Source organism: Hippoglossus stenolepis, chromosome 9 (genome assembly GCF_022539355.2).
Source record: "Hippoglossus stenolepis isolate QCI-W04-F060 chromosome 9, HSTE1.2, whole genome shotgun sequence".
Lineage (NCBI taxonomy): Eukaryota > Metazoa > Chordata > Actinopteri > Pleuronectiformes > Pleuronectidae > Hippoglossus > Hippoglossus stenolepis.
The window spans coordinates 27,954,294-27,979,412 of NC_061491.1; the positions used below are offsets into that span (position 1 = coordinate 27,954,294).

The 25,119-nt window shown below is 43.2% G+C and overlaps 4 protein-coding genes across 4 annotated transcripts; 1 reads left to right on the forward strand and 3 right to left on the reverse strand.

Moving 5' to 3' along the window:
- Window positions 1-3,348: 3,348 nt before the first annotated feature.
- On the reverse strand, window positions 3,349-7,326 carry ptrh1 (peptidyl-tRNA hydrolase 1 homolog). Its single transcript, XM_035165367.2, has 5 exons — window positions 6,570-7,326; window positions 4,569-4,788; window positions 4,257-4,356; window positions 4,000-4,045; window positions 3,349-3,896 (listed from the first exon to the last, which is right to left on the reverse strand). Exons 1-5 carry the CDS (start codon window positions 6,753-6,755, stop codon window positions 3,660-3,662), a joined length of 789 nt encoding a protein of 262 aa, XP_035021258.2. The 5' UTR covers window positions 6,756-7,326; the 3' UTR covers window positions 3,349-3,659.
- Window positions 7,327-7,960: 634 nt separating this feature from the next.
- On the reverse strand, window positions 7,961-9,255 carry LOC118115225 (natterin-3-like). The gene is made up of 2 exons (XM_035166245.2): window positions 9,147-9,255; window positions 7,961-9,051 (listed from the first exon to the last, which is right to left on the reverse strand). The coding sequence occupies exons 1-2, from the start codon at window positions 9,250-9,252 to the stop codon at window positions 7,961-7,963; spliced, it is 1,197 nt and encodes a 398-aa protein (XP_035022136.2). The 5' UTR covers window positions 9,253-9,255.
- Window positions 9,256-12,165: 2,910 nt separating this feature from the next.
- Window positions 12,166-16,333, reverse strand: LOC118115226 (natterin-3). Its single transcript, XM_047341292.1, has 3 exons — window positions 16,085-16,333; window positions 13,689-13,782; window positions 12,166-13,253 (listed from the first exon to the last, which is right to left on the reverse strand). The coding sequence occupies exons 1-3, from the start codon at window positions 16,331-16,333 to the stop codon at window positions 12,166-12,168; spliced, it is 1,431 nt and encodes a 476-aa protein (XP_047197248.1).
- Window positions 16,334-18,324: 1,991 nt separating this feature from the next.
- LOC118114730 (calumenin-A) lies at window positions 18,325-21,285 on the forward strand. The gene is made up of 7 exons (XM_035165349.2): window positions 18,325-18,388; window positions 18,655-18,897; window positions 19,528-19,721; window positions 19,798-19,961; window positions 20,113-20,173; window positions 20,765-20,961; window positions 21,135-21,285. Exons 2-7 carry the CDS (start codon window positions 18,656-18,658, stop codon window positions 21,237-21,239), a joined length of 963 nt encoding a protein of 320 aa, XP_035021240.2. The 5' UTR covers window positions 18,325-18,388; window position 18,655; the 3' UTR covers window positions 21,240-21,285.
- Window positions 21,286-25,119: the final 3,834 nt, after the last annotated feature.

The window sequence follows — 25,119 nt, forward strand, 5'->3', positions numbered from 1 at the left end:
GAGGAAAGGAATAAATTACCCAGCAGGCTTTGCCTCCATGATGGCGTTGATGGAGCTGGTGGGCCCTTCCGTCCCCTCTCATCACACAGTGGATCCCTCTGCCCTCAACCTGCTCCGTGGTGACTTAACGTTTCCGTTGCTGGGGACGTCGTCGCACGTTGATGCTCATTTGCCTCTTAAAGGGGCCCGACGCTGCCTTTTCATGGCCCTGTACGAATAATTTAGTGCGGGAGGCCCGAGATCACTGGAGATTATAGCCATGAAAGGGGAGAAGGACGCGTTATTAATGCTTGCTCATCGGAAAGAGGCGACAAGGATTCACTGTAACACGCGGCTCTGCCTGGAAACCAGGACGACCTCCTGAGAGAGAGAGGAGGCGCTCCAGGTCCCTGCTGGAACGTTACAGTAATACACCGAGAGATAATATACATTAAGATCAACATAAACTTACTGTTAAACTGCACAACGACTCCCCACGGCACAATGAGGAACATTAAAAGTTCCCTGAGTTCAGGGCTGAAAACCATCCTGAGCCACAGAGACTCTGTTCAGCAGTATTAGAAATATTATAGTTATTATTATAGTGTTTTAAATAGAATGTTAATGTGAAATATATACAATTATATGATCAATATTCAGCCATATTTTTAGAGAGTGAACAATTGGTATTAATATACAAAGTAAAAACAGTGGGTGCTCTGCAAACTAGTATTTACAGGAACAGGAAAACATCATGTTAATATAATTTATAAAATCTTATCTTGGGACAACAGAGACGGTTCAGGCACAATTCTGATTATCAGTTATTTGCCAATAATAAATTGCTGGCGTTCCTATTGGTTGGGGAATTTTGACGAACAAATCAAAACGCAGAAGTAAAAATTAGAGAGCTGAAGAGAAATCTGAGGGAAGAAGTTTCACGTGCACACAGAAGCAAGAGCGAGATGAGCTGAAGCTGGAAATCTAAGCTCAAGCAGAGAATATCTGAGTGAGAGCGTTATTCATCTGAAGGTCTCAATGAGTCCTGATCTCAAACTGAAGACCACACTCTTCTATAAAGAGAAGATAAAACCTTAAGATAACTTAAGAGACTTCCTCCTCAGTTTGTTTTTCACACAGCAGCAGGAGGTTTCCTGCTCAGACTTGTTCAGTCAGGACAAAACGTTTTAACTCCACTGCAGAGATCACGTGATTTCATTTACAGAACATCGACTCCTGCGTCTTCTACGTCGGTGACACGTCGGTTTCACCCGGAGATATTTGCTTTCTTTTTGTTTTATTCATGTTTGTAGCATCATCAACAAACCCACTCGCTCTCTGTGAATCCAGCAGAGGATCCTCTCCCCTGTTCTCAGATCAGCTCTTTATACCAGGAGGTCAGGCAGAGAAAGTCTGGAGAAACTCCAGAGGCTGTCGCTGGAGAAGCTGCGGAGCATCTCAGGAGTTCAGTGCAGGTCTGAGAGCAGCTCAGCTCTGCTGGAGTTGCACTTGAAACATGTACTACTATGCTAACCTCAAAATGTTACTTGAGCCCCTTGCACTCAGCCTGGATAACAAATGTACTTTACTACTACAATTTAAGTTTGATGGACTTACTTTCAAATGTAAGTATATTGTACTAATTTGAAGTCGAATATACTTATATTTGTTAGTGGGTGGATAACTTTTAAGTGAAATATACTAAAATTGTTTTATTATTTTGTATTTCTTGACCCCACATGTTCATCTCAAGGAGAAGCTGCAGTATTCAGAAGTATTTCCCCTGGTAGATGTTACTGCACCCCCCCCCCCCTCAGGACGTCCACTGTCCTTGTGCTCCGTCCAGAAGCTGTTGAGATGTTTCTGTCTGAAGCCAAAGACCAACAAATATTGATTATGGCTTTAAAAGAGTGTAAATGAGTTTATAACCATTAATGTAGCTCTGATAATTCTCCTTCGTTCTGTTTCTGCAGAGTCAGCACATCTGAGGGAAGACCCCCCCACCCCACCACCTGTTAGCCCAGCTATGCTTCACTGTGGAGCATCAGGAGGAGGCGGTGGGAGGGGAGGAGGCGGTGGGAGGGGGGGGTGCTTCCATTCCTGAATAAATTGAGGGTCTAAAGGCCCGGGTGTCCAGCTGACCTCTGACCCCGGCAGAAGAAAAGTTATTGAAGCCGGTGGTGAAAAGTTGACCAGTGACTGGGAAAGTGGCCTGATGGGCTCAACGGGGTCAGGGAGGAGGGTGTGTGTGTGTGTGTGTGTGTGTGTGTGTGTGTGTGTGTGTGTGTGTGGTGGGGGTTGTCATAGAGTGAAGAAGTTTCCTTTGAGTCCAGCACCCCCCCCCACACTTTCCTCACGTCCACAAGTGTGTCCCTGCTGCCTTTGTGAGCCGCGGGGACAGAAGGCTCCAAACAATGTTTGGGCTCTTTTGTTTCTCGCCGGCCTTTCTTCTTCAGCCCTCCATCGCAATCTACCGGCTCCTTTGTGTTGATTTCCCTCATTCAGCAGCTCGTCGGCCTCTTTCCGCTGTTTTATATGCTCTTTTATGGCCCTTCTCTTTTTTTTTTTGGTCCACCACCCCCCCCTCCTCTGGCATTCTCCACAGTGTGAGAACGCAGCGCGCCCCTCGACTCAATGTGACCATTAAAGAGCCCTAATTGATGAAAAGTGTAATTAGTGTGACAATCATAAGAGGAAATCAATATGTTTTGAGCCAAAGGAGCCTCATCCAGAGGGAGTGTGTGCGGAGCGCGAGCGACGGCTGCACGAGGACGATCGCTTTCACTCAGATAGAAAGAAAGAAAATGTTTAACTTCACGAAAAGAGGGTTTTCTTTTTGTCTGTTGACTCGGGCGACTTGTTGGAGATGCATCACTTCAGAGAAAACTTCCTCTGAGGCCTCGTCCACACGACTTCCTCCTGCTACAGACACGTCCGGCGTCCAGAAGGAGTTTTAGAGATGACGTTTTAGTTTTAAACTCCGGGGCTGCGTTTTAGTCCGAACGAGCAGAAACTGAGACGTTTGGGAACGATGGCGCAGACGCTCACGACCTCTTGCTGATTGGGTCTCTTCAGTTAAAACGTGGACTTTAGTGATTCGTCAGGCTCCTGTCACATGACCTCCTTCCATCAGCAGCCTCAGCCACCAGAGTAGAACACAACACGGAGAATCGATTACGAGTTACTGACCTGACGTCTTTGCTAACAGCTAGCCTCGCTCTTTCTGCAACTAGCGACCAAATGCTTCCTGTGTGCACCAGCACGTGCACGCCCACCACACTTCATATCATGTTATAACTATAACTTCTTCATTTGCAACCAAACGTTCGCAGGTTTTTGAGGCATCAAGAATCAACAACCAGACAAATATGAATGAAAACAATGAATCTATTGAGGGTTTTGGTTTCAGTATTTAAATTCATGAGAGAAATGATTCAGAGGAACAAACCGATCACCTGCAGCAGTTTTAAAAGGAGCTCAGATCATCACGGCTCTTTGTGGTTGAACCTCAGCTCCTCGTGCATCTTCTTGATTCTTGTGGACTTTGTCTTTCAAGTCTTTTAATCTCACACCAGAGAATAAATACATTTGTCTTTGAGGCAGCTGTGGGTTTGATAAGAGAGAGATGTTGAGGTTCAGCTCTGGGCAGCAGACGAGTCCTCGGCTGGAGAAGCTCGGGTCTACCCCTCCGTCCTCTTCTGTGCTGCTCCTCTGCCCCCTGCTGGCGAGGAGGGGGAGGAGGGGGAGTCCGGTTTGGATTCTTGCTGGGAGAGCTGGGAGAGGAGGAGGTCCACACTCTGGACCAAAACAGAGTCCAGAACCTTCCGCTCCTCCAAGGAGAAGCGGCCGAGGACGTGACGCTCCACCGACGTCTTCCCCGTTGGCCGTCCGATCCCGACTCGAAGTCTCTGCATCACCTGCAGGAGACACGAGAGGACGACGGAACAAAATGAAATACAAATCAACAAACGGCAGTTAGTCTTAGTCTGTTGTGTTGGATGTAGTTTACAGGACACTTACATCCGTCTGAAGACAGTCTACACAGGAGCGGACTCCGTTGTGACCTCTGCAAAGATGAATTCAAAGTTTAAAGTTTTTCGTGCACGTCAAACACTTATTTCCTCACAATTTCCATTAATCATATATTTGTAGACCAAATGTTTATCTTTGCACCACAGAACCTTGTCAATCACCGAACATGATAATAAAACTTGGATCTGGTTTCTCTGCAGATGCACCAGATGTCAGGTCTGATGTTCATGTGACGAGGAACCGACCTGGCGCTTCCTCCAAGTTTGATGTTGATCTTCCCCAGAGGTTTGTCCAGTTCGTCGTGGACCAGCAGGATGTCTTCAGGCCTGACGCCGTATTTACCGGCTGGAGAAGAAGAGAGTTAAGATCATAAGATATTCTGAGACATCACTTCCTCCCTTTTTAAAGGAAATTGTCCGTTGAGATACAAAGGTTTAGATACTGTCATGATGTGTGTCTGTTCACTTCCTGTGTGATTTAGGTCCCCACAGGATGGTTACGACCACACACACACACAGACACACACACACACAGACAGACACACACAGTGACCTCACCTGCTTTGGCCACTGACACTCCATTGATGTTCATCAGCAGTCTGGGACGGAGCAGCACCACGTGTGTGTGTTGGATCTCCGACACGATGACCTCACCGGACACCTGCTTGTCGCCGCGCCAACGGTCAGCTACGTCGAGCCGGGCGGCGAGCGCGCCAAGCACCGCCATGCCGACGCTGTGTCTGGTACCCTCCATCCCCGGGTTGCCCAGTCCCACCACCTGACACACACACACACACACACACACACACACAGACACACACACACACAGTTCTATAATGGAGCAGTTTTTCGTTTTTTAACACAAACACATCGTCCTGCTGCTTCAAATATTCACTACATCTCAGAACATAGATTCATCCACTGCTGAAAATAGTCCCTATTAAGATTCTGATTAAATTTCTCCCTGTTTATGAAACATTTGCTAAAAACTAGTGAACATGTTTAGGAAGTGTTTTGAATTACACATAACGTTTGTTTGATTTTTTTAAGGATTAAATCATCAGTGGGAACCAATGAGCTTCAAGCTGAGAGATGAGCTCGGTTAAATTGTTCTTGGTGAAAGGAACATTGATGATTGATGATGGTGATTTAAAACAAAACTTATGTTATGTGAGTATATGTTTTAAAATAAGTCCCAATGAAAATAATTAAAACATATAAAAGAGTGATGACACAGTGAATTATTTTTGCTTCTACAAAGCTCATTCATTCTCACAGAAAAATCCAGAGGAGCTTTGTATTTCAGCGGAGGCGTCAGACAGTAACACACACACACACACACACACACACACACACACACACACACACACACACACACACACACACACACACACACACACACACAACACACACACAGCTGCTGCCTGGTACTGATGGTACTGATCCACTGACAGAAACACTACAGAGCACATTGTGTTGGACTCTGACTGACACACTGCAAACATTGTGCTCTTTACACTGAGCTTTCAGAAAAAACACACAATTGTCATTATGGTGCCACACAAATACATGTAAACATTATACACACAAAGCTGCTCTGTGTTTCACAAGGCGCTTGTGTGACTGAACTCTTTGGACAAACTGGGGCTGTTCACACTCACATTTAAAAGGGTCAGGATGACTTATATCGCACATTTAAAACAACTGTAGTTATAGCCAAAGTGTGTGTGTGTGTGTGTGTGTGTGTGTGTGTGTGTGTGTGTGTGTGTCCTGTGTCTCAATTCTGGATTCCACTGGGAGCTCGTCTAAGTTAATGCAGGAGTTTCATGTTGCCTGTTTATCGTAACGGTAACAAGTGGAGCAGCTGCATTTAGGACCATGTCACATCTGGAGCTACAGTACAATCTATCTGAGTGGAGATAAAAGACATGTTTCAAGGTCTTTTTCAGATAAACATGACTTAAATGTAGAAACGACCCTTGAACGGTTTCTCAGAATGATACAAACCTGTTCATCAGAATTAAGAGAATATCTTTAAACCACAGGATGTGAGCTGCATATTCCACAACCTATAGATGTAAAGTTGCCTTGTGTGTTTAGAGAGTCACGTTGGACACTGAGGAAACATTCATTAAATATCTAAAGCAACTTGTGTGTGTGACAGTGACATGAAGAAGAAACTGAGACCAACGTGAGAACAGACATGAAACTCGAGCAGCAGAACTGTGATGATGAAGAGAAGTGGGGATCCACACAGACGATGATGATGAAGATGAAGATGAGTTATTGTACAGTATGTAACAGATGAAGATGATGAAGTTATTGTACAGTACTTAACAGATGAAGATGAAGATGTTATTGTACAGTATGTAACAGATGAAGATGATGTTATTGTACAGTATGTAACAGATAAGAGATGAAGATGAAGTTATTGTCCAGTATGTAACAGATGAAGATGAAGTGAAGATGAATTATTGTACAGTATGTAACAGATGAAGATGATGAAGATGAAGATGAAGTTATTGTCCAGTACTTAGCAGATGAAGGTTTCCCACTCACCAGCTTCCTGCGGCCGTGTGAGTGGACCTCCGCCTCTGGGACCATCACAGGTGAGAAGGACTCGTTCAGCAGAACTCGGTGTAAAACTCTGGTTAAAAGTCGACGCATCGTGACAAAGCTCAGAAACTTGTTGACCAACGGAGACACGAAGCGACGGAAACGGTTCCACGCGGTGATGAGAGTCATTCGGCTGCAGAACGGATTTTCTCACCGAGTCCAGTTCCGCTTGTTTTTAATGTTTCACAGCGACGACTCCGACATTTAGAACCAGAATCCAACGAGAGGTGATCCTGTCAATCAGCTGATTTCTCTATGGAGTTTGGTTCTATCTCAACCGAATCTCTGGTTCAATTAAAGTGTATTTGAATTAAAGTTGTATTGAAAACGTCGCTTTAATACAAACATCTTCTCCTCAGAGATATTTTAAACACTTTAAACTTCATTTTCACGTGTTAGCTGTGAAGGTTATGTTAGCTTCCTGGCTAACGTTAGCTTCCTGTTAGCTTCGTTAGCTTCCTGGCTAACGTTAGCTTACTGTAGCTTGTTGCTAACTCATAACGGGATGACACCGGATGGAAATACCCGCTGAACGCGGTGAGAGAAAAACATATAAACCGGATTAAAGGATAATTAATGTTTTAAAAACCATCTCATCTCGTGACATGAGGCAACATTAGCTTGTTAGCTTGTTAGCACGTGGTCGTGTAGCTGCATCACAGCAGTCAACGAGAAGTAACAAGACAACATGAGCCGAGGCTACACCGCCATCTAGAGGCGAGACCGAGACCTGCACCTTTACACTCAACAGGTGCACAGAGTCAAAAGTGATAAAAAGTAAAAGTTCAACAGTTCATTACTGTTGCTCTTTACAATTATAATAACTCATGTACATTTTTCATATATTAAAAATGTTTACATTTACATATGAAGTATAATCTAAATGAATATGTGTCAGTTAACTCTCTCTAAGTTTGTCTTCTGTTCTCTAATGTAAATGATTCATTTTGTCAGTATGAGTCGGTGTTTGCAGGATTTCATTGTGTGAATAATGAATCTTTGACTAATGTCAATAAAATCAAAATCCACAAAGATAATCAAATAAAAAACATGGATTTTAAACAGTTGTTTTAAATTGTCTCTTTATTTTTGTGTGTAAATTCTCTGTTTCACATTCACCGTATTCATTGTTGTTTTCATAATTTTTCTAAAACCCAAAATGTTTAGTATTGGTAAAGAACATTTTCCTCAAAGTTAACAAAGAAAAATAGTGAGAGGAATAACAAAACAAATTGAAGACAAAGAACTTCTTATTTTTAACCGTTTTTATTCAGAAAACATTTTTTCTCAGTTTTTTATTGTTGCCTTGTGAATCACGTTGATCAGACGGATCCTCAGTCTTGAGCCGAGGGGCAGGGGTCAGCGTCAGGCACCGGCTGACACCGCTCCACCACAGAGTTGATCTCGCCGACGTTCACGTCGCTGTAGGTGCCCGTCATGTACGTCCAGTGGGTCTCTCCTTGGTGGTTGGTCCTGCTCAGCCTGCCGGTGAAGGGGATGTCGGCGATCATCTTGCGGCCGTCCATCCTCACAGTGCAGGAGTGGTTGGGTGGGACGAGCAGCTCCACGGAGACCGAGTGGCTGATGGACTCCACCGTGGTGGTTCCCTCGGAGAAGGTCACCGTCTGCTCCTTGGTGAAGTCCACCGTCCCCGGGCTGATGATGGGCACTTTGGCCTTCATGGTTGAGACGGAGCCGTTGCGGGTTTCCCTCCCGATGTTCCAGCTCTTCTCCACCGTGCTGGTCTTCTCCAGCTGCACCACCTTCACCACGTCTCTGCACTCCAGGTTGGTGACCTTGGCGAGCTTCAGGGCCTCGGGAGGTTGGTGGTACAGCTCCATCTTGTCGACGGCGTACTCCACATGAGAGATGTGCTGGCTGTAGACGTCCCTGTTGATCGCCAGGACCTGGTACGACTTATACCAGTACTCGTCGCCCTCCCACGGGAGGAAGAAGGCCTCGTGCTGGGTCACCACTTTGCCAAGTCCGTACTTGTTTTTCCCCACGTAGATGTCTGAGTTGGGGCAGGTTTTCACAGAATACTTGGGGACGGATCCGTACGAGTCTTCAACCCACTGCAGGAACTCAAAGTGGTCGACGTTGACCAGCATTTCAAACTTGGAGGATGAATACTCGCTGTCGGCGTAGGGGTACTGGCAGAAGCCTCCTTTGCTGTGGGTGTAGAAACCGGCCTCGCAGTTGACTTTGCAAACGTAGTCGGTGCGTTCGGTGTAGCCGTTGAAGATGGCGACGGCGCCGTTGGGGAAGGAGCCGTTCCACGTGACCCACTTGAGGTTGACGTGTTCCTCAAACATGGGGAAGGAGTGAGGGGTCGTCTCAGTTCCTGGGAAGTCTCTAACGTACGGAGGGTTGATGACATCACGAGAAGGAACAACATCTTCCTTTGTGGGGTTAAGCCACAGCTCTACAGGACAAGATAAAGATTTTTGAATGATATTGAGCAGCTGTTGACATGGTGCTGATTTATTCACTCTTAATTCTTAATATGATGCGACTCACTGGGTTCCTCTTGTCCGTCCTGGGACACGTAGAGCTGTGGGTTGGACTGCAGCGCCGGGCTGCAGAGCTGCAGCACCGTCAGGACGACAGCGACGCACCAACTCATCTGGATCAACAGCCAAAACACAACCGGCAGGTCAGCATCAAACTGAACCATAAACTGAACTCATGTCAAAGAGGGTTTGTTCCCACTCACGTCTTTTCCTGGTTAAATAAAAGAAACAATATGAAAGCAGGCGCTGGTGAAAGAAATGTTTCTATTCGTTTGAACGATGTTTGAGATTTTAGTCGATTTTTGGCTCAAAACCAGATGAAGTTTAATGACTAAACATCAACTTTCCCTTTATTTATCCTTTAGAATAATTTATTCCACACAAACGTAGAGATAAATAAAAAAAATAAATGTGGAATATAACTGAATATATATACTCATTTGTTTTAATACCATAGACTATTTATGGCTTGTGTTTATATCAATTAATTATGTGTTTACTTATTTGAGAGTTTTATTATCTTTACTACTGAGACAATTAAATGTATTGTACATTAAAAATCTGATATTGTGTAACGCTCCTTTAAAAATTAGTTTGAACATTTTGTCTTTGATTTTCAGAGCACGAGGGAAAAAAATGTTCTTCAGTCCCTTTTAAAAAATATTGTCAAGTAGGATTGTTGCAGGATATTTACAAAAGTACAGACAAAATGTCCTTAGGTGCAGCGTGAAGAAAGTTGTTCTTCATGTATAAACCAGATATGTCATTAATTATTATTGTAAAAACAGTAAAAATAATAAAGAAACTTGCAGAAACTTGTCTATTGATCGATGATCAGTTAATCAGTGAAATGTCGTTAATCAGGAAAAGGAGCAGAGCTGGAGGATCAGTTTTTACCTGGACAGGTTCCTGCTGCAGTGACGCTGGCTCAGTGTGAACTCAGGTTTAAAACCACATCGCAGGCTTATCACCCCCGACCATAAAACAGCAGAGCGAGCAGCTTCCATGACCCAGAGTTTACACTCAGCTTAATCCTGATAGTGTTTGTGTTGATGACCAGAGACACCTCTCACATTACTTTACTTTAAAACTCCTTCAAGGACTGAGTGTGTTTGATTTACTTCAGTGACATGAACGGTAAATAAAGATGGACGACATGACAAAGCATCTCCATCACCTCCTGGTGGCTCCTCCATAATTCATAAACCCCAGGTTAGCGGAGGGGGCATGGACCACACTCAAAACAGTAGAGATTGAATACAATTTGACGTAGTTCTTATCACAGTCTTCATTACCTCCACCAAGGAGGTTATGTTTCACCCGCTCCGTTTCGTTGTTTGTTTGTCTGTTTGTTTGTGAGCAAGATCACCAGAAAACTACTGGACGGATTTTCATCAAAGTGTTGAGTCATTAGACTTTGTTAACTTTTCTCTGTAAGAAAATAATTCATGGATCTTGATGAAAATCCATCACATTTAGAGGAGGGATGATCCTGAGTGTGGCTAATATGCTGCAGCTTGATTCAACAACAGTTCTTTTGAGAATATGAAAAAGGGGTAAAACGTCCTGATTGGCAGCTGAGACGGACTCGCCACCACGACTCCATCCCCTGGTTGCTCTTGTGCAGGATATTTAGGCTTCTTAGTGGGAGGAAGTGTTGTCCATCTTTATTTTTGCGAGCACACAGTTTTGTATATTAAGATCATCCTGTCCCAAGTCTATATGAAGTAGAAACTCGATTTTTGCGTGACTTCAATAAAGTCCTTCATGCTGTTTGTCCTTGACCAGGATCCACCTGCAGCTCCCGGAGTGTAGAAACAGTATTAATGGTGATAACAGGTTCTTTATTGATCCCCGTTCAGAAAACAACCTCTGCCTCCTCTTCCTCCGACTCTTTTATGAGACCGTTAAAAGTGCTTCATAAATAAGTTATCCTGGATTTAACGTCCTGTATCTATCGGGGGGTTCGTGGATCGCACGATGTCCAAAGTGCTGCGGCGCTCTTTCTCCATCGATGCGAGATACTGTACGTTCAGATAAGCTCAGACTGGGAACAACGCGATTACGATCTCCTGTAATAGTGGCTCATTGATTAAGAAGGTCCATGTTGCGTCATGTCGCCGGCTGCTTAAAGATTAAGATTAAACCAGTTCTCCCCTCACAGCCATATCGGGGGAAATCGCTGATGTCACGGCCGACTGCGTGCGTCCTTGAAACACAAAGTTATTATCAGTTTATTTATTAATGTTCGAACGAGGACTGTGTGAGACAAGTGTGAGAGGTTTGATCTGAGGGTCAGCGTATATAAAGACCATCAGTGACTGTATATAAAGAGGATCAGTGACTGTATATAAAGATGATCAGTGACTGTATATAAAGACCATCAGTGACTGTATATAAAGAGGATCAGTGACTGTATATAAAGAGGATCAGTGACTGTATATAAAGATGATCAGTGACTGTATATAAAGATGATCAGTGACTGTATATAAAGATGATCAGTGACTGTATATAAAGACAAACATTTATTTAAAGTCTACTTTGATTTTTTTGTTTGGTCCATGTCCCATCTGCTAACATGGAGGAGGTTTATTCCATAATTTGCCACCAGGGGGAGATCAAGATGTTGGGCTTCACTTTGTGTGGGCAGATGAATTATTCTTTTCTAAAAGTGTAAGAATGTTTCAATGTGAAGCAACAGAACTGGTTGACTTATTTTTATTAATTTAACAGTTACTGTTTATCTGTATAATTAATAAATCTCAGATTAATGTTGTGGACAAAAAATAGAATATTGTTTTTCTGCATTGTAGTTTAGGAAAAGAAGGAATAATCAGTCAAAACTGTTTAATCAGTGTATGTTGTATTATATATATATATTATATGTTGTATTTTTGTATTTTATTTTGTGCTGGTAAAGAGCTAGTGAAAACAATGGAGGAGGATTTGATTTGTGGGAATTATTTTTATTGAGACACTTTTTAATACAACAAACACCAGATGTTGAAATGGATTCTCTCAGTCTATCACGGACAAGGCTTGGCGTCGACCACCGGTTCGCAGCGGTCCACCACAGCACGCACTTCTCCGATCTGGACTCCGTCGTACGTCCCGGTGATGGACGTCCACTGGGTCTCTCCGCTGCGGTAGGTGCGGCTGAGGCGAGCCGTGTAGGGGACGTCGGCCTTGATCTTGCGACCTTCCATGCGGACTCTGCAGGAGTGGTTCGGTGGCACCGTGAGCTCCACAGACACCAAGTGGCTGAGCGACTCCACCGTGGTGGTTCCTTTGGAGAACTGTAGCGTCTTCTCGCCACCCAGTTCGATGCCCCCGGAGCCAATGAATGGGATTTTAGCAGTGATGCTGCCTGTGATGCCGAGCATGGTGGATCGGCCGATGTTCCACGTGGTCTCCACCTCTGTGGTCTTTGAGATGGTGACTGTCTTCACCACCGTCTGGCAATCGTTGTTGGTGACCCCGGACATACGCATGGTCTCAGGAGGATACTGGAAGATGGCGACCTCGTCGATGGCGTACTTGACGTCACTGATGTGCTGGCTGTAGGCGTCCCTGTTGATGGCCAAGACCTGGTACTTCTTGTACCAATACTCATCGCCTTCCCAAGGCAGGAAGAAGGCCTCAAACTGAGGAACCACCTTCCCGAGACCGTACTTGTTCTTGCCAACGTAGATGCCAACACCTGGGCAGGTTCTGACTGAATTCTGCGGCACTGAACCGTAGGAACCTTCCTTCCACTCCAGGAACTCAAAGTTGTCCCTGTTGGCCAGCATCTCAAACTCGGGGGCGTAGGACTCACGGTCTCCATAGGGGTATCGGCAGTAAGGGCCCAGGCTGGGGTTGTAAAAGCCGGCCTCACACTTGTATTTGCAGATGTAGTCGTTGCGCTCGGTGTAGCCGTTGTAGATGGAAATGGCTCCGTTGGGCAGAGAGCCGTTCCAGGTCTGCCACTCCAGGTTCACGTTATCGGTGAACATGTAGGAGGAAGGCAGGTCCTGCTGCTGCTCCAGGTCGGGGGGGGTCAGAGGACTCGACACCACGTTGTTACCGGTGGACTGAGGCTCCAGGTCCTCCAGCTCTGGGTTCAGCAAAGAAACTGTGGGAGATAAAAGGTCACATGTTAAACCACATGTTCATCTCATGGTATTATCTGTAGAAAACAACGACTAAATAAAGATGGACGACATGACAGCTCCCGAAAGCGAAGCCAAAATATCTCCACTTAAAAGCAGCCCCCTGGTGGCTGGCTGCAGTATAGGTCACAAACCCTACCTCCATGTTAGTGTATGGGACATGGGCTTCACCAAAAAATTAAAGTAGACGTTAAATTAATGTTTCTCATATATATTTTTTGTCATCACCTCTATTAAAAGCATTTTGTTTTCACCCCCGTTTGTTTGTTTGTTTGTTTGTTTGAATGTTAACAAGATTATGCAAAAACTATCGGACGAATTTCCAGAAAAGAAATCATCTGCATTAGAAGTGATTTATGATCTAAACCTGTTTATGTCTCAATAATCTGAAGGTTCACCTTTCCTGAGCTGCGAGCTCTTCTTCACGATGTCCTGCAGACCGGCGGAGGTCAGAGCCATCAGGCCCCACAGCAGCAACAGGAACAGCTTCATCTGGGAATCAAACACAAAACATGCTCACATCGTTATCATCAATACGATTGAATCAGTTTCGAACAGAATCAGGATCTAAACATTTAATCTTCAGACACGAGAGTGGACGACTCCATCGTTTCCTCTGGGCTGAGCACTGGAGACAAACTCCCCTAAAATACTAATACTAATAATAACAAATACATACTGTACTAATGTATTTTGTCAGATTTAGTTTTACATTTTTTAATCCTATTCTATGTCTTTCAACGTTAATGTTTTCAATCTGTAACATTATGTTGAATGTTGTTGTCAAAGAAAATTGTCGGACTAACAATAGTTATCTTATGATTTATTTTGCAAAAACAAGTACAAGCTTTATTCCTGTTACAACATACATGAGCAGAGTGTTAAATAACACGGTAGATGAAACAACACTTAATATATAAATCATGAGTTTTAAAAGACTTTAACTGTTTGTGTCCATTTCAAATTTACTATGAAAATCGTATATTTGAAAATCCAGCTTCAGTTATACCACCACTGTTATAATTCACTATTCACACTATTAATAGTCGTAGTTTATCAAACTGTTCTTTAAGCACAATAATATAAGTCTTTGAATATCATGAGAATAGTGTAATATTTATTATCATATTCTCATATAACGATGATCTAAAGTAGTTTTTTCTATTTTAATTAAACAAATATTTTTCATATATATTTATTATAGTGCAACAATTAATTATGATACATTTTTTAATTGAGTTAAAGTCTTCAGCTGAAACACTGTAACAAAACAATAGTGTAAATATCAAACTGTACTAATAACATCACTACAAGTGGAAAGAGACTGAGCAGCACTCACCGTTCCCAGTCGCTCCCCCGCTGGCTCCGTCTCCTCCGGCTTTATAAACATGATTTATGACTGAATCATAAAAGACTCGCTGACTTCGACCAATCAACACAAACTGGTGCAAAGGGCCTGTTCACAGCTGAGGAGGACTGCTGGCTCCTTTTCACTATTTCTTTGGATTTGGTTTTTAGATTTTCTTTCTTGTGAATGTTGGTTTGTTGTTGGTTTACTTGCTGGTTAGTGGTTGTGTTGGTTGGTTTGTTGGTTTGTTGGTTTGTTGGTGAGTTTGTTTTCGTTGTTCTGTAGTTGTGTTTGTTGGTTGGTTCACTTGTTAGGTTAGTTTGTCAGAGACAGAAGTGAAAACGTCCATCAGTAACTTTCTCTGTAACGTGATCGTGCTGTTCTCTTGATCCACTGTAACCCGAGGGCAGATAAACCCAGGATAAGATTCAGGATTATTAACGTGTAGAGGACACCAGGCCGATAAGGACGTGACCTATCAGCAGCTCTTTTGTTCACACTATCTCACTCGCTGACCTGAAGTGTATCAGCTGCTAATCACAGAAGTCCTAAAGGAAATAAAAGAATCTGCTCTCACGACCACAAGAAGAAATAAATCACTTCATCACTTCTTCTTAGCCGCCATCATGTGAGAGATCAGGAGGATGAGCCGAACCTCGAAGGACAACTCGACTCTGCAGCTTTTCCTTCAACGACATCTCGTAGTCTTCATCGGTTCGATCAGTTGCCACGGAGACGGCTCAGGTGTCACGCACCTCATGCAGGACATATAGATTTGAATTGTCCATCAATCAAACACAAAACTGGTTATTTGTTCTTTGTATTTACAAATTGAATTGAAAATCCAGTCTAAGAATAATATATAAATATAAAACATTACATGTAATATGTGGAGTATTAATTATTTATGTGACGAGCTCAATGAACGAGACTTGATCTTTACTGTAGGAGCTTCTCTACATTGTGCTGTTGGTGATGTCTTAGTGCCACCTGCTGGATGTATTCGATATTTCAACATCTACTTAGATTTTTTTCCCCGTTTTGTTTAGGCCATGTCCCATCTGCTAACATGGAGGAGGTGGAGTTTAGGACCTGTACTACAGCCAGCCACCAGGGGGTGATTGAGCTGTTTTGAGCTGTCATGCCGTCCATCTTTAGACTGTTAGCTAGGTAACTGTTTAACCCCCCAGTTTCCCGGCTTTATGCTAAGCTAAGCTAATCGCCTCCTGTTTCTACAGTAACCACACATACAAGTGGTCCATCTTCATGTATATGTTTTACACCAGTATTTCATTTATTTGTTTTTGTTGTTGGCCAGAAAAGATTATCAAAGAACAATAATAAGTAGAAAGTAACAATAATCACTCGATCGTCACAGAAAGTGAAATATTCATCTTTTAATGAGGTTTTATGTTGAACTCCACCACGCTGGTTCCCCTGGTGAACCGCTTGGTGGTCTCGTCGCTGAACTCGATGCCGCCGGATTCTAGCGGTGATGCCATACACGGCCTTTGTGACGGCAGGATCAGTGTCCCACCGCTGTTCCACCTGGTACGTCTTCGTCAGTGAAACTCTTCTCACGACTGGGTGACCTTCAAAGTTGTTGACAGTGGTGTTGTCCAGCGTCTCTGGAGAGAACGTGATCATCTCAGCCCCGTCAGTGTTGTACTTCACGCCCTTCATGTCCCACACCATGTTTCCCTCATAGTTGGATTTTCTCTTTAAACTCTACAAGTGTTCTCTCAATATAATCGACAGAAATGACCCAGAAGCTTTGGTTAAAACAAGGAAAGAGATAAATATTCAGCAAACCACCTTCAAAGAGTTCGTTCAGAGGTTTGAACTTCAAATTACAACTTTGAACACCATGAGGTTTGCACCACACTGCCCTCTGGTGGCATCAAACAGAAACAGATCATTTTTATTGTTCACTGCACCAGATTTTATTATTAAATCAGAACAGATTTTCTTTCATTTCATTTAAAATCTTTAGAATTTAAGGTTATTTTGTTCCTGCAAGAAACAAAAGAAAGTTTATGCTTTGTTCCTCCTTCCTTCCCTCCTTCCTCCCTCCCTCCCTTCCTTCCCTTTCTCCCTCCCTTCCTTTCTCCCCTCCTCCTTCCCTCCTCCTTCCCTTTCTCCCTCCCTCTCTTCCCTCCTCTTCCCTCCTCCTTCCCTCCCTCCCTCCCTTCCTTCCCTTTCTCCCTCCCTTCCTTTCTCCCCTCCTCCCTCCCTCCCTCCCTCCCTCCCTCCTTCTCTCCTTCCCTCCTTCCCTCCTCCTTCCCTCCCTCCCTCCCTTCCTTCCCTCCTCCTTCCCTCCTACCTTTCTTTCTTCCTTTCTCCCCTCCTCCTTCCCTCCTCCTTCCCTCCCTCCCTCCTTCCCTCCTCTTCCCTCCTCCCTCCGTCCCTCCCTCCCTTCCTTCCATTACACTCCTCACCTGTGAACTCAGCAGAAACAACACAAACAGTTTCATCTGGAGAGAAAACACACAAAAAAACCACGATCGTTCATCACAACTCAACAAACAACTCAAACATTGCTGCTCAACATGGAGCCAGATCATGTTGAGCTTTAACAACAAGCAGGGACACTTTAATATTCATTTACCAATGTAACAACCTCAGGAGTTTTTCTTCCTGGGATAAAAAACTCTTCACCTTGGCAATATTTCTCAAATGATAAAACAGTATCAACTCCTCAGCTACTGTAACACAAATTAAATACAGTCCATACGTTTAGTTTTTGCAGAGTTTCTTTCATTTTTATAGAAAATTTCTAGGTTTCAAGATAAAATAATGAAAGTTTCTGCATCAACTCATGATTCCTCATTAAGATTTTTAGAAAAACGCACCTTGTTTATTAACATTAATGTTTTCATGTATTCTCCAGTTTGAAGTTTGTGTGGATGTGGACGTATTAAAACATGTGAAAATGTGATGGAACAGACTCACTGTCGTGGTCGTAGATCACGTGAACATGGCGACTGTGTGACTGTATATAAAGATGATCAGTGACTGTATATAAAGATGATCAGTGACTGTATATAAAGATGATCAGTGACTGTATATAAAGATGATCAGTGACTGTATATATAGATGATCAGTGACTGTATATAAAGATGATCAGTGACTGTATATAAAGATGATCAGTGACTGTTTATAAAAACAGATCAGAGATCGTATATAATAGGAAACGTTGGAAAAGATCAGTCTCTTCACAAATCTTTTTATTCTATATAATTTGACCCATTTCTTCTGATCAAAGTGAAGCAAAGTTTAGTTTCTTATTGACGAAGAAAAGACAAGATGATGACTTGTTTACTTCTTTTGGACCAATAAGTAACTAACATGGCAACTGTCATATTAATAAGATGATAATATACCCACATAGTTTTCTCTAAGAACATCTATGTGCATATACCTGAATTAACTCAGCGCCTTTGTAAATATCACAGAAATAAAAAGCTAAACTAACCTAATACATAATAATCCTCTTTTTGTTTTTTATAGATGTGAAACCAACACTGTTCATCTCCTGCTGCTGATTGGTCCGAATATAACCAACAGCCAATGAGAAACGAGCACATGCTGAGGTGGACCAATTAAATTGGGAGAGATGGAGGGAGAGGGAAACAGAGAGAGGGAGGAGGGAGAGAGGGAGAGAGACAGAGACAGAGACAGAGACAGAGACAGAGACAGAGAGACAGAGACAGAGACAGAGACAGAGACAGAGAGCAGGTGAAACGACAGGTGAGTTCAGCTGTTTGTTTTTATTTGATTAAAATTAGTTAACAAATGACCTAAATAAAGTTTGTTTTCAAAGAAGAAAAAAAATGATAATTTTCAGAAAATGACGTCACATGTAAAAGAATCTGAATATTGGTGCAGTCATCGCAGTGACATCATGATGACATCACAGTGTTTGATCTCTGTATCTATGAATGAATGTGTTTGAACTTAAAACCTTAAAGGTGTATGTAGATGTGTTTAATGTTTAATATGTAAATGTGTCTCAGGATGATCCGTCTGTTGCTGATCTGCTTCGTCTCCTGCGTCGTCCTCGGCGAACAAACAGAGAAGAAGAGCGGAGTGATTGAGGAAGAGCCGCTCTCTCACCTCGAGCAGCAACACGACCAAAGCCACGAGCACGAGCACGAGCACGAGCACGAGCACGAGCACGAGCACGAAGTTCTTCTGGAACAAGATGGAGCGAGAAGCTTCAACCAGCTCCAACCAGAGGAGAGCATCGCTCAGCTCGGGTGAGTTCACGAGTTACAGCCTCTTGGTGTTTTGCGTTGTTGCCTCTGTAAAGTTGTTACCATCCACGCAGACACTCAGACGTCACAGTTTCAGCTGCAGTTGTGCTCGAATCCTCAAGTGGCTTCAATGAAGTTCTCTCTCTTCACTCATCTTTCACCTTTTAGTCTGTGAAGCTGTCAGAATCTGTTGCAGTTCTACATCCTCACGGTTTCATAGAGATCCGTTCAGTAGTTTTTGCATAAAACAAACTAACAAACAACCGGATGACAACTTAACGTCCTCGGTGGATTTAATGAAACAAATCACAGAGTTCAGGTTAAATGAGGTAAAGACACTTTCACAGACGTGTGTGTACGTGTCTCCTGTGTCTCAAGAATGTCCTGCTCAGGTGTGTCTTCCTGTAAACGTGTCGTCTGGTTGGAAACATTCAGCTTTTTACTTCCTGTTCCGCAGGTTAACGTGAACTCGACTCGTTCAACAAGTTCAACCTGTCCATGTCGTAATGTTGGAAGTAAAACCGTTCATTATTTTCATGTCACACGTGTCACAACATTGTTACGATGATATCAGATGTGTGATGTAATACTTTCAAAGCTTCTAAACTTTATTAACAGTGTTTCTCTCTGCAGAATCCTCGTGGACAGAATCGACATCAACAAAGACGATTTCATCTCCGAGGACGAACTGAAGATCTGGATCCAAAACGTTCAGAGGAACTACACGAATGAACAAGTGGAGGATCGGTGGAAAGATTTCGACGTGGACGAGGACGGACTGATCAGCTGGGACGAGTATAAGAACGTCTCGTATGGCAGCTACATGGGTAAGAAACAACCAATCAAACACTGAGTCACGTTACGTCACACGGCCTCTGATCAGTTTGTCATCACCTCCCACAGACGACCCTCTCATGCGAGAAGATCTCAACATCCCCCAGATGCTGCAGGAGGAGCGCCGCTTCAGAGCCGCCGACACAGACGGAGATCTGAAGGCTGACAAACACGAGTTCAATGCTTTTCTTCATCCTGAAAACTTCGATCACATGAAGGACGTCGTGGTTCAGGCGAGTGATGTCACTGAGAGCTGTGATGTCACTGAGATATGTGATGTCACTGAGAGTTGTGATGTGATGTCACTGAGAGTTGTGATGTCGCTGATTCTCACTCATTCATTGTTATATATTAACATTTTTTTATTTCAATTTGCACGAACAGGAAACGATAGAAGACTTTGACAAGAACGGAGACGGTTTCATCGACCTGAACGAGTTCATCGGTAAAAAGTTCCGTTCACAACTTTCACTCAGAACTCAACTGTTTTTAAAATACATTAAATATGTGAAGGTTCTGTAAAGTACGAAGAGTTTTCAAAGTTTAGGGATGACGGACGTTTAAAATGGACCTCAGAGGTGGAGCAGGTAGAGGAAGTGGAGGAGGTAGAGGAAGTGGAGGAGGAAGTGGAGGAGGTGGAGAAGGTAGAGGAAGTGGTGGAGGTAGAGGAAGTGGAGGAGGTGGAGGAGGTGGAGAAGGTAGAGGAAGTGGACGAGGAAGTGGACAAGGTAGAGGAAGTGGAGGAGGTGGACAAGGTGGAGGAAGTGAAGGAAGTGGAGGAGGTGGAGGAGGAAGTGGAGGAGGTATAAGAAGTGATGGAAGTGAAGGAAGTGGACGAGGAAGTGGAGGAGGTAGAGGAAGAGGAGGAGGAGGAGCCTAACTCTGAACCCTCTGGTTTGGTTTTGGTGAATAAAGTTTGAATTGAATCTGTGGTGAAGGGCTAATGAAGGATTAATATTATTCTAACGTTCTCACCAGACTGGAGTCAAACATAATCTGACTCTCCTGTAATCTGATTACTTGACCCCGGCTGCAGATGAACTGTACCCTCCAGGAAAAGATGAAAACACTCCAGATTTTATGGAAAAGGAACGTCAAGACTTCTTAGAGGTCAAAGACAAAAACAAAGACGGGAAACTGGACAAACAGGAACTGATGGAGTTGATTTTTCCGGCCGACTCTGAAGCCAACTCTGAAGCCAAAAACCTTCTGAAGGAGTCCGACACCAACAAGGTCAAGATTCACTTAATCCTCACTTTTTATTGTTTATCCTAAACAGTTTATCAAATGTTCACACTGATGATTTTACTTCAGTCTCACCCTCAACAGATAGTTTGTAAAAACATATTTAACCAACGTTAATGTCAATGAAGGAAGAGTTTCACCTTCACCTCTTCTTTCTTCAGGACGGAAAACTGACCAAGACGGAGATTCTGGACAAACACGAGATGTTTGTTGGAAGTCAGGTGACGAACTACGGAGAAGCTGTAGTGCCACACGACGAGCTGTAGATCTGTGGATGATTTTCAGATTAAATAAACACGATTTTACTGTTAATGATGAATTTATCTTGAAAAAGTTCCATTAACTTTTTGTTTAATTTAAAATCACCTTCAACTGATCAGTTTTCAGCTTAATGAGTTTTTACTGCTTCATTTCTCCAGTTAAATGTTTTGCTGATGAACTTTATTGATGTTGTGTCAGTAACAAACAACGAGCAGCAGAGAAAACATCTGTCACCATTTTACTGAAGCTCTTTAACAGTTTAACAGTTTCTATAGAAACACTGAGTAGTTTAGCTTTCACTCAGTTGAAGTACTGTGATGAGTCACCAGGGGGCAGCAACACACAGACAACAACAAAGGAACAATAATGAAGTGCTTTGTTTTATTCTCACTAAATATATATATATATTTATATTATTGCTCAGCGTGACTCTGACCTTTCTGTTTCTGTTCATGAAAACTTATTGGATTTCTTTGACTTCGGGGGTTTGATCCTGGTTTAACGTTGCAGCTGAGAGAAAGTCAATAACTTTGGTTTGTGTTATTATCCCAGTTCAACATCACTGTGATTCACTGTTGATGGTAAATGATCGACCTATAGAATCACTGCACTCGTTAAGGACTCTGAGCTGATGTTTTAAACCACAGACAGGAAGTGACCCTGTGATGCGACGTCATTTAAAAAAATAAAATCCCAGCTCACATTAAAGCTCATGTGCAGAAATCTACAGAAAACATTGAGTGACGTTCTGATGAGCGGTCGTTAGAGTCGTTGTCCTGCACTGATGTAAAGTGACAGCACCACTTTGTGTTGTATGTCCTGATCATTACGAATCACTGTGTGTGTGTGTGTGTACGTGTGCATGTGCGTGTACGTGCGTGCGTTTGTGATATAGATAGATGGATAGAAAGAAAGATGGAGTCTATGTTTTATTTATCGGTGGTAAAGTGGCGGTGAGAGCTGCAGTGAAACCATCAGTCCACAACATGGCCGACCTGAGTGTGGCTGAGCCGTGCGTCGGAGTCCGACCACGGTCTGTCGACGTACCGCTAACGCCAGAGTAACGAAGTTCACCACAGCTGCAGTTCACCTAGAGGGCAACAGTGAGGCAGCTAGAGCGACCGGAGCAAAACAGCAACATGATTTTATATCAGAACGGAAAGAAATTCTTCTGTTGCTTAGTTTCTTCTCACAGTGACGGCGAATTGGCTACATGCTAACATTGTGCTGATTGGTCACTGATACTGCGTTGTAAATACTTTAGAAAAAAACCATAATATTACAGGAATAAAGTCGTATAGAGTCAAATAATCACGTTAATATTACGACTTTATTCTTGAAATCTCAGTGGCCTGATCCTCAGTCGGAGTAAGTGCAGTGAAAATGTCAGAAGGTCAGAGGTCACGCTCAGTAGATCCACGATGCTGCAGAGTGAGTCGACCTCTGGCACAAGGTCACAGAGATGTTTGAGACGAGCCGCACTCTGCTCTATGTGCTCTATGTGCTCTATGTGCTCTGCCCTTGAACGTCCCATCAGGCTTCATTTCAGCCGAGCGAGCGTTCCGGTGGGGAATAGATGGCTGCCTGCGCTCAGGGTGACAGCGATCAGCCAAACAGCTCGTTAGATTCAGCTGAGCTGCCAGGACGAGGCTGTCTTAATGAGACGCTGACAGAAACGAGCAGCTCACGGCCTGAAGACACTTCCTGAGGTGGATCTGTCAGAGACTGAAGGGAAGCACGATAAACACTGTACAGATTAAATAATAATGATTATTTTATTATTATAAGAGAAACTGCACAAACAGAGACGTTTAAAAGTTTAAAACAGGTTAAATATAGTGTGAGACGTGTCCTAATCATAATTATATTGTTTAAAAAGACAGAATTATTCTTAATGTAAGGAGTTATATTGTATTTCATTGTCATTCATTAACTTATTTATTGTAAAGTAAAACAAATTTCAATTTAATTTAGTTTCCTTTCATGTTAGTTTTTTCTCCTGTGATTGTTGTTGTTCTTATTGTCTTATACAACGAGTGTTTCCCAGAATCCTCCTGTGTTACGCTGCAATGAGCCGATTGCTTGTTATGTTTGTATGTTGGTCACGTGGAGCTCATACACGCCATGTACACGCCACGTTAACATGTAAACAAACAGCCTCGGGCGTGTGCTGACTAAACATCATGTGTCCAACACAAACAGCCACAGTGTGTTGAGTCAGTTCAACTCTCTCATATCCAACATGCGATACATTATTCAGCCACTTCCAGTAGATTAGAACAGAACCACATGTTTCACTGTGATATATGATCATATATAAACTATATATAACAGTGATGGAGAAGAGTCAGAGCAGGGATTTCTTTTCTCTGAGCGACGACGAGGTGGAACTGTCACTGACAGGAAGTGTTAGCGACGCTTTGTGTTCACCGCTGGTCGTCGAGTCATGTGACTGATGAGAACCAATCAGGAAGAGAACGTAGAAGAGTTTTCAGACTAAAACGAGACCATCAGCGTTTGAGTCTCTGAGTCAGAGGACAGGCGTCAGGAAGGAGATGTGTTTCTAAAGCAAATCGTTTCAGTGTGGACGCAGCCTCAGCAAGTATTCAGATTCTCTACTTGCGCCAAAATACTAATAAGTAAGTATCTGAAAATACTCCATTGTAAATAAAAGTTCAACAAATCATTAAATCTACACATCAGTAATAGATTACTTTAAAAGTTCGTCCAAAGAAGCACAAGATAAATCTGAACAGTTGTTATCCTCAAGTATTGTGTTGTTATCGTTAATAACTGTGAAATGATGAAGTTGTTTGTGATACAGAGTAATTCTCCTTGGATATTAGATACGTTGAAGTTGCAGTAGAATTTATATACACGTATAGTACTTCAGTGCAGCATGTGTGTAATTGTACTTTCCACCTCTGCACATCTACATCTTCATCGTAAAGGGATAAAACACGGGACACGTTACGTCACTTTGCCTGCAGAGCTGAATCGGTTCCAGCGAGCGAGGTGCAGATTGCAGTTGTCCCCGTGGTCGCACGCCCCACTGAGCACACGGGACAATAAGAGCCCGTCGTCATGTGAGAGGAGCCGAGCTGCCGTGTCCACCATGGAAAATGCATCGGCTTCATCTCTGAGCACATTTACATGTGAGAGCTTCATCTCACCTGGCAGCTGCTGCTTCGTGTTCGAATGTGGACTGTGAGTGTAACTGCAGATCAGCCGAGCGCAGCAGCGAGTCCACTAAGAGACAGTGAAGAGAAGCTGCACCTGAGCTCCAGACACGATCACATCGCAGCTTCAACACCACATCTGTAAAGAACTCCACGTTGAACACGGCTCATCGGAGCTTTAGGGGCCAACGCGTTGAGTCGACTCTTTCTCCAACAGGACTTTAATAGTTTGTCCCACTCAGTTAACTCGGGGTCAACGGCACAATGAGAAGTGTTGGACAGGAAGAAACCGCTCAGCTCAGCAGGGCAACAGTTCAATCAAAATAAAACCAAAGAACACGCTTATACAATACAAAACTAAGCTATGTACATCCAAAGGTACTTGGACTTTAACTGTATGGAGTGTGTATGTATCGTTATGGCACCGTGTGTGTAAATAAAGCTCAAATACGTATATTTATGCAAAGTGAATGCCCTTTTACCAAAGTAAAAAAAGCTTTGACGTAGTCATGATTGACAGCTGTGACTGGTGGAGGGGGGGGGGGACCTTGATACTGATCACCTGATCACTCTTCTCCACAGACTCTGAGTCCGAACGACGTCAGAAGCACAAGAGTTCGTATCTGAGGTATTTCAGGAGAACGTATTTCTTTCCTCACCGGCTGACGTCACGTTTCTGAGCATCTTTGAAGCTCTGAGTCGTTTC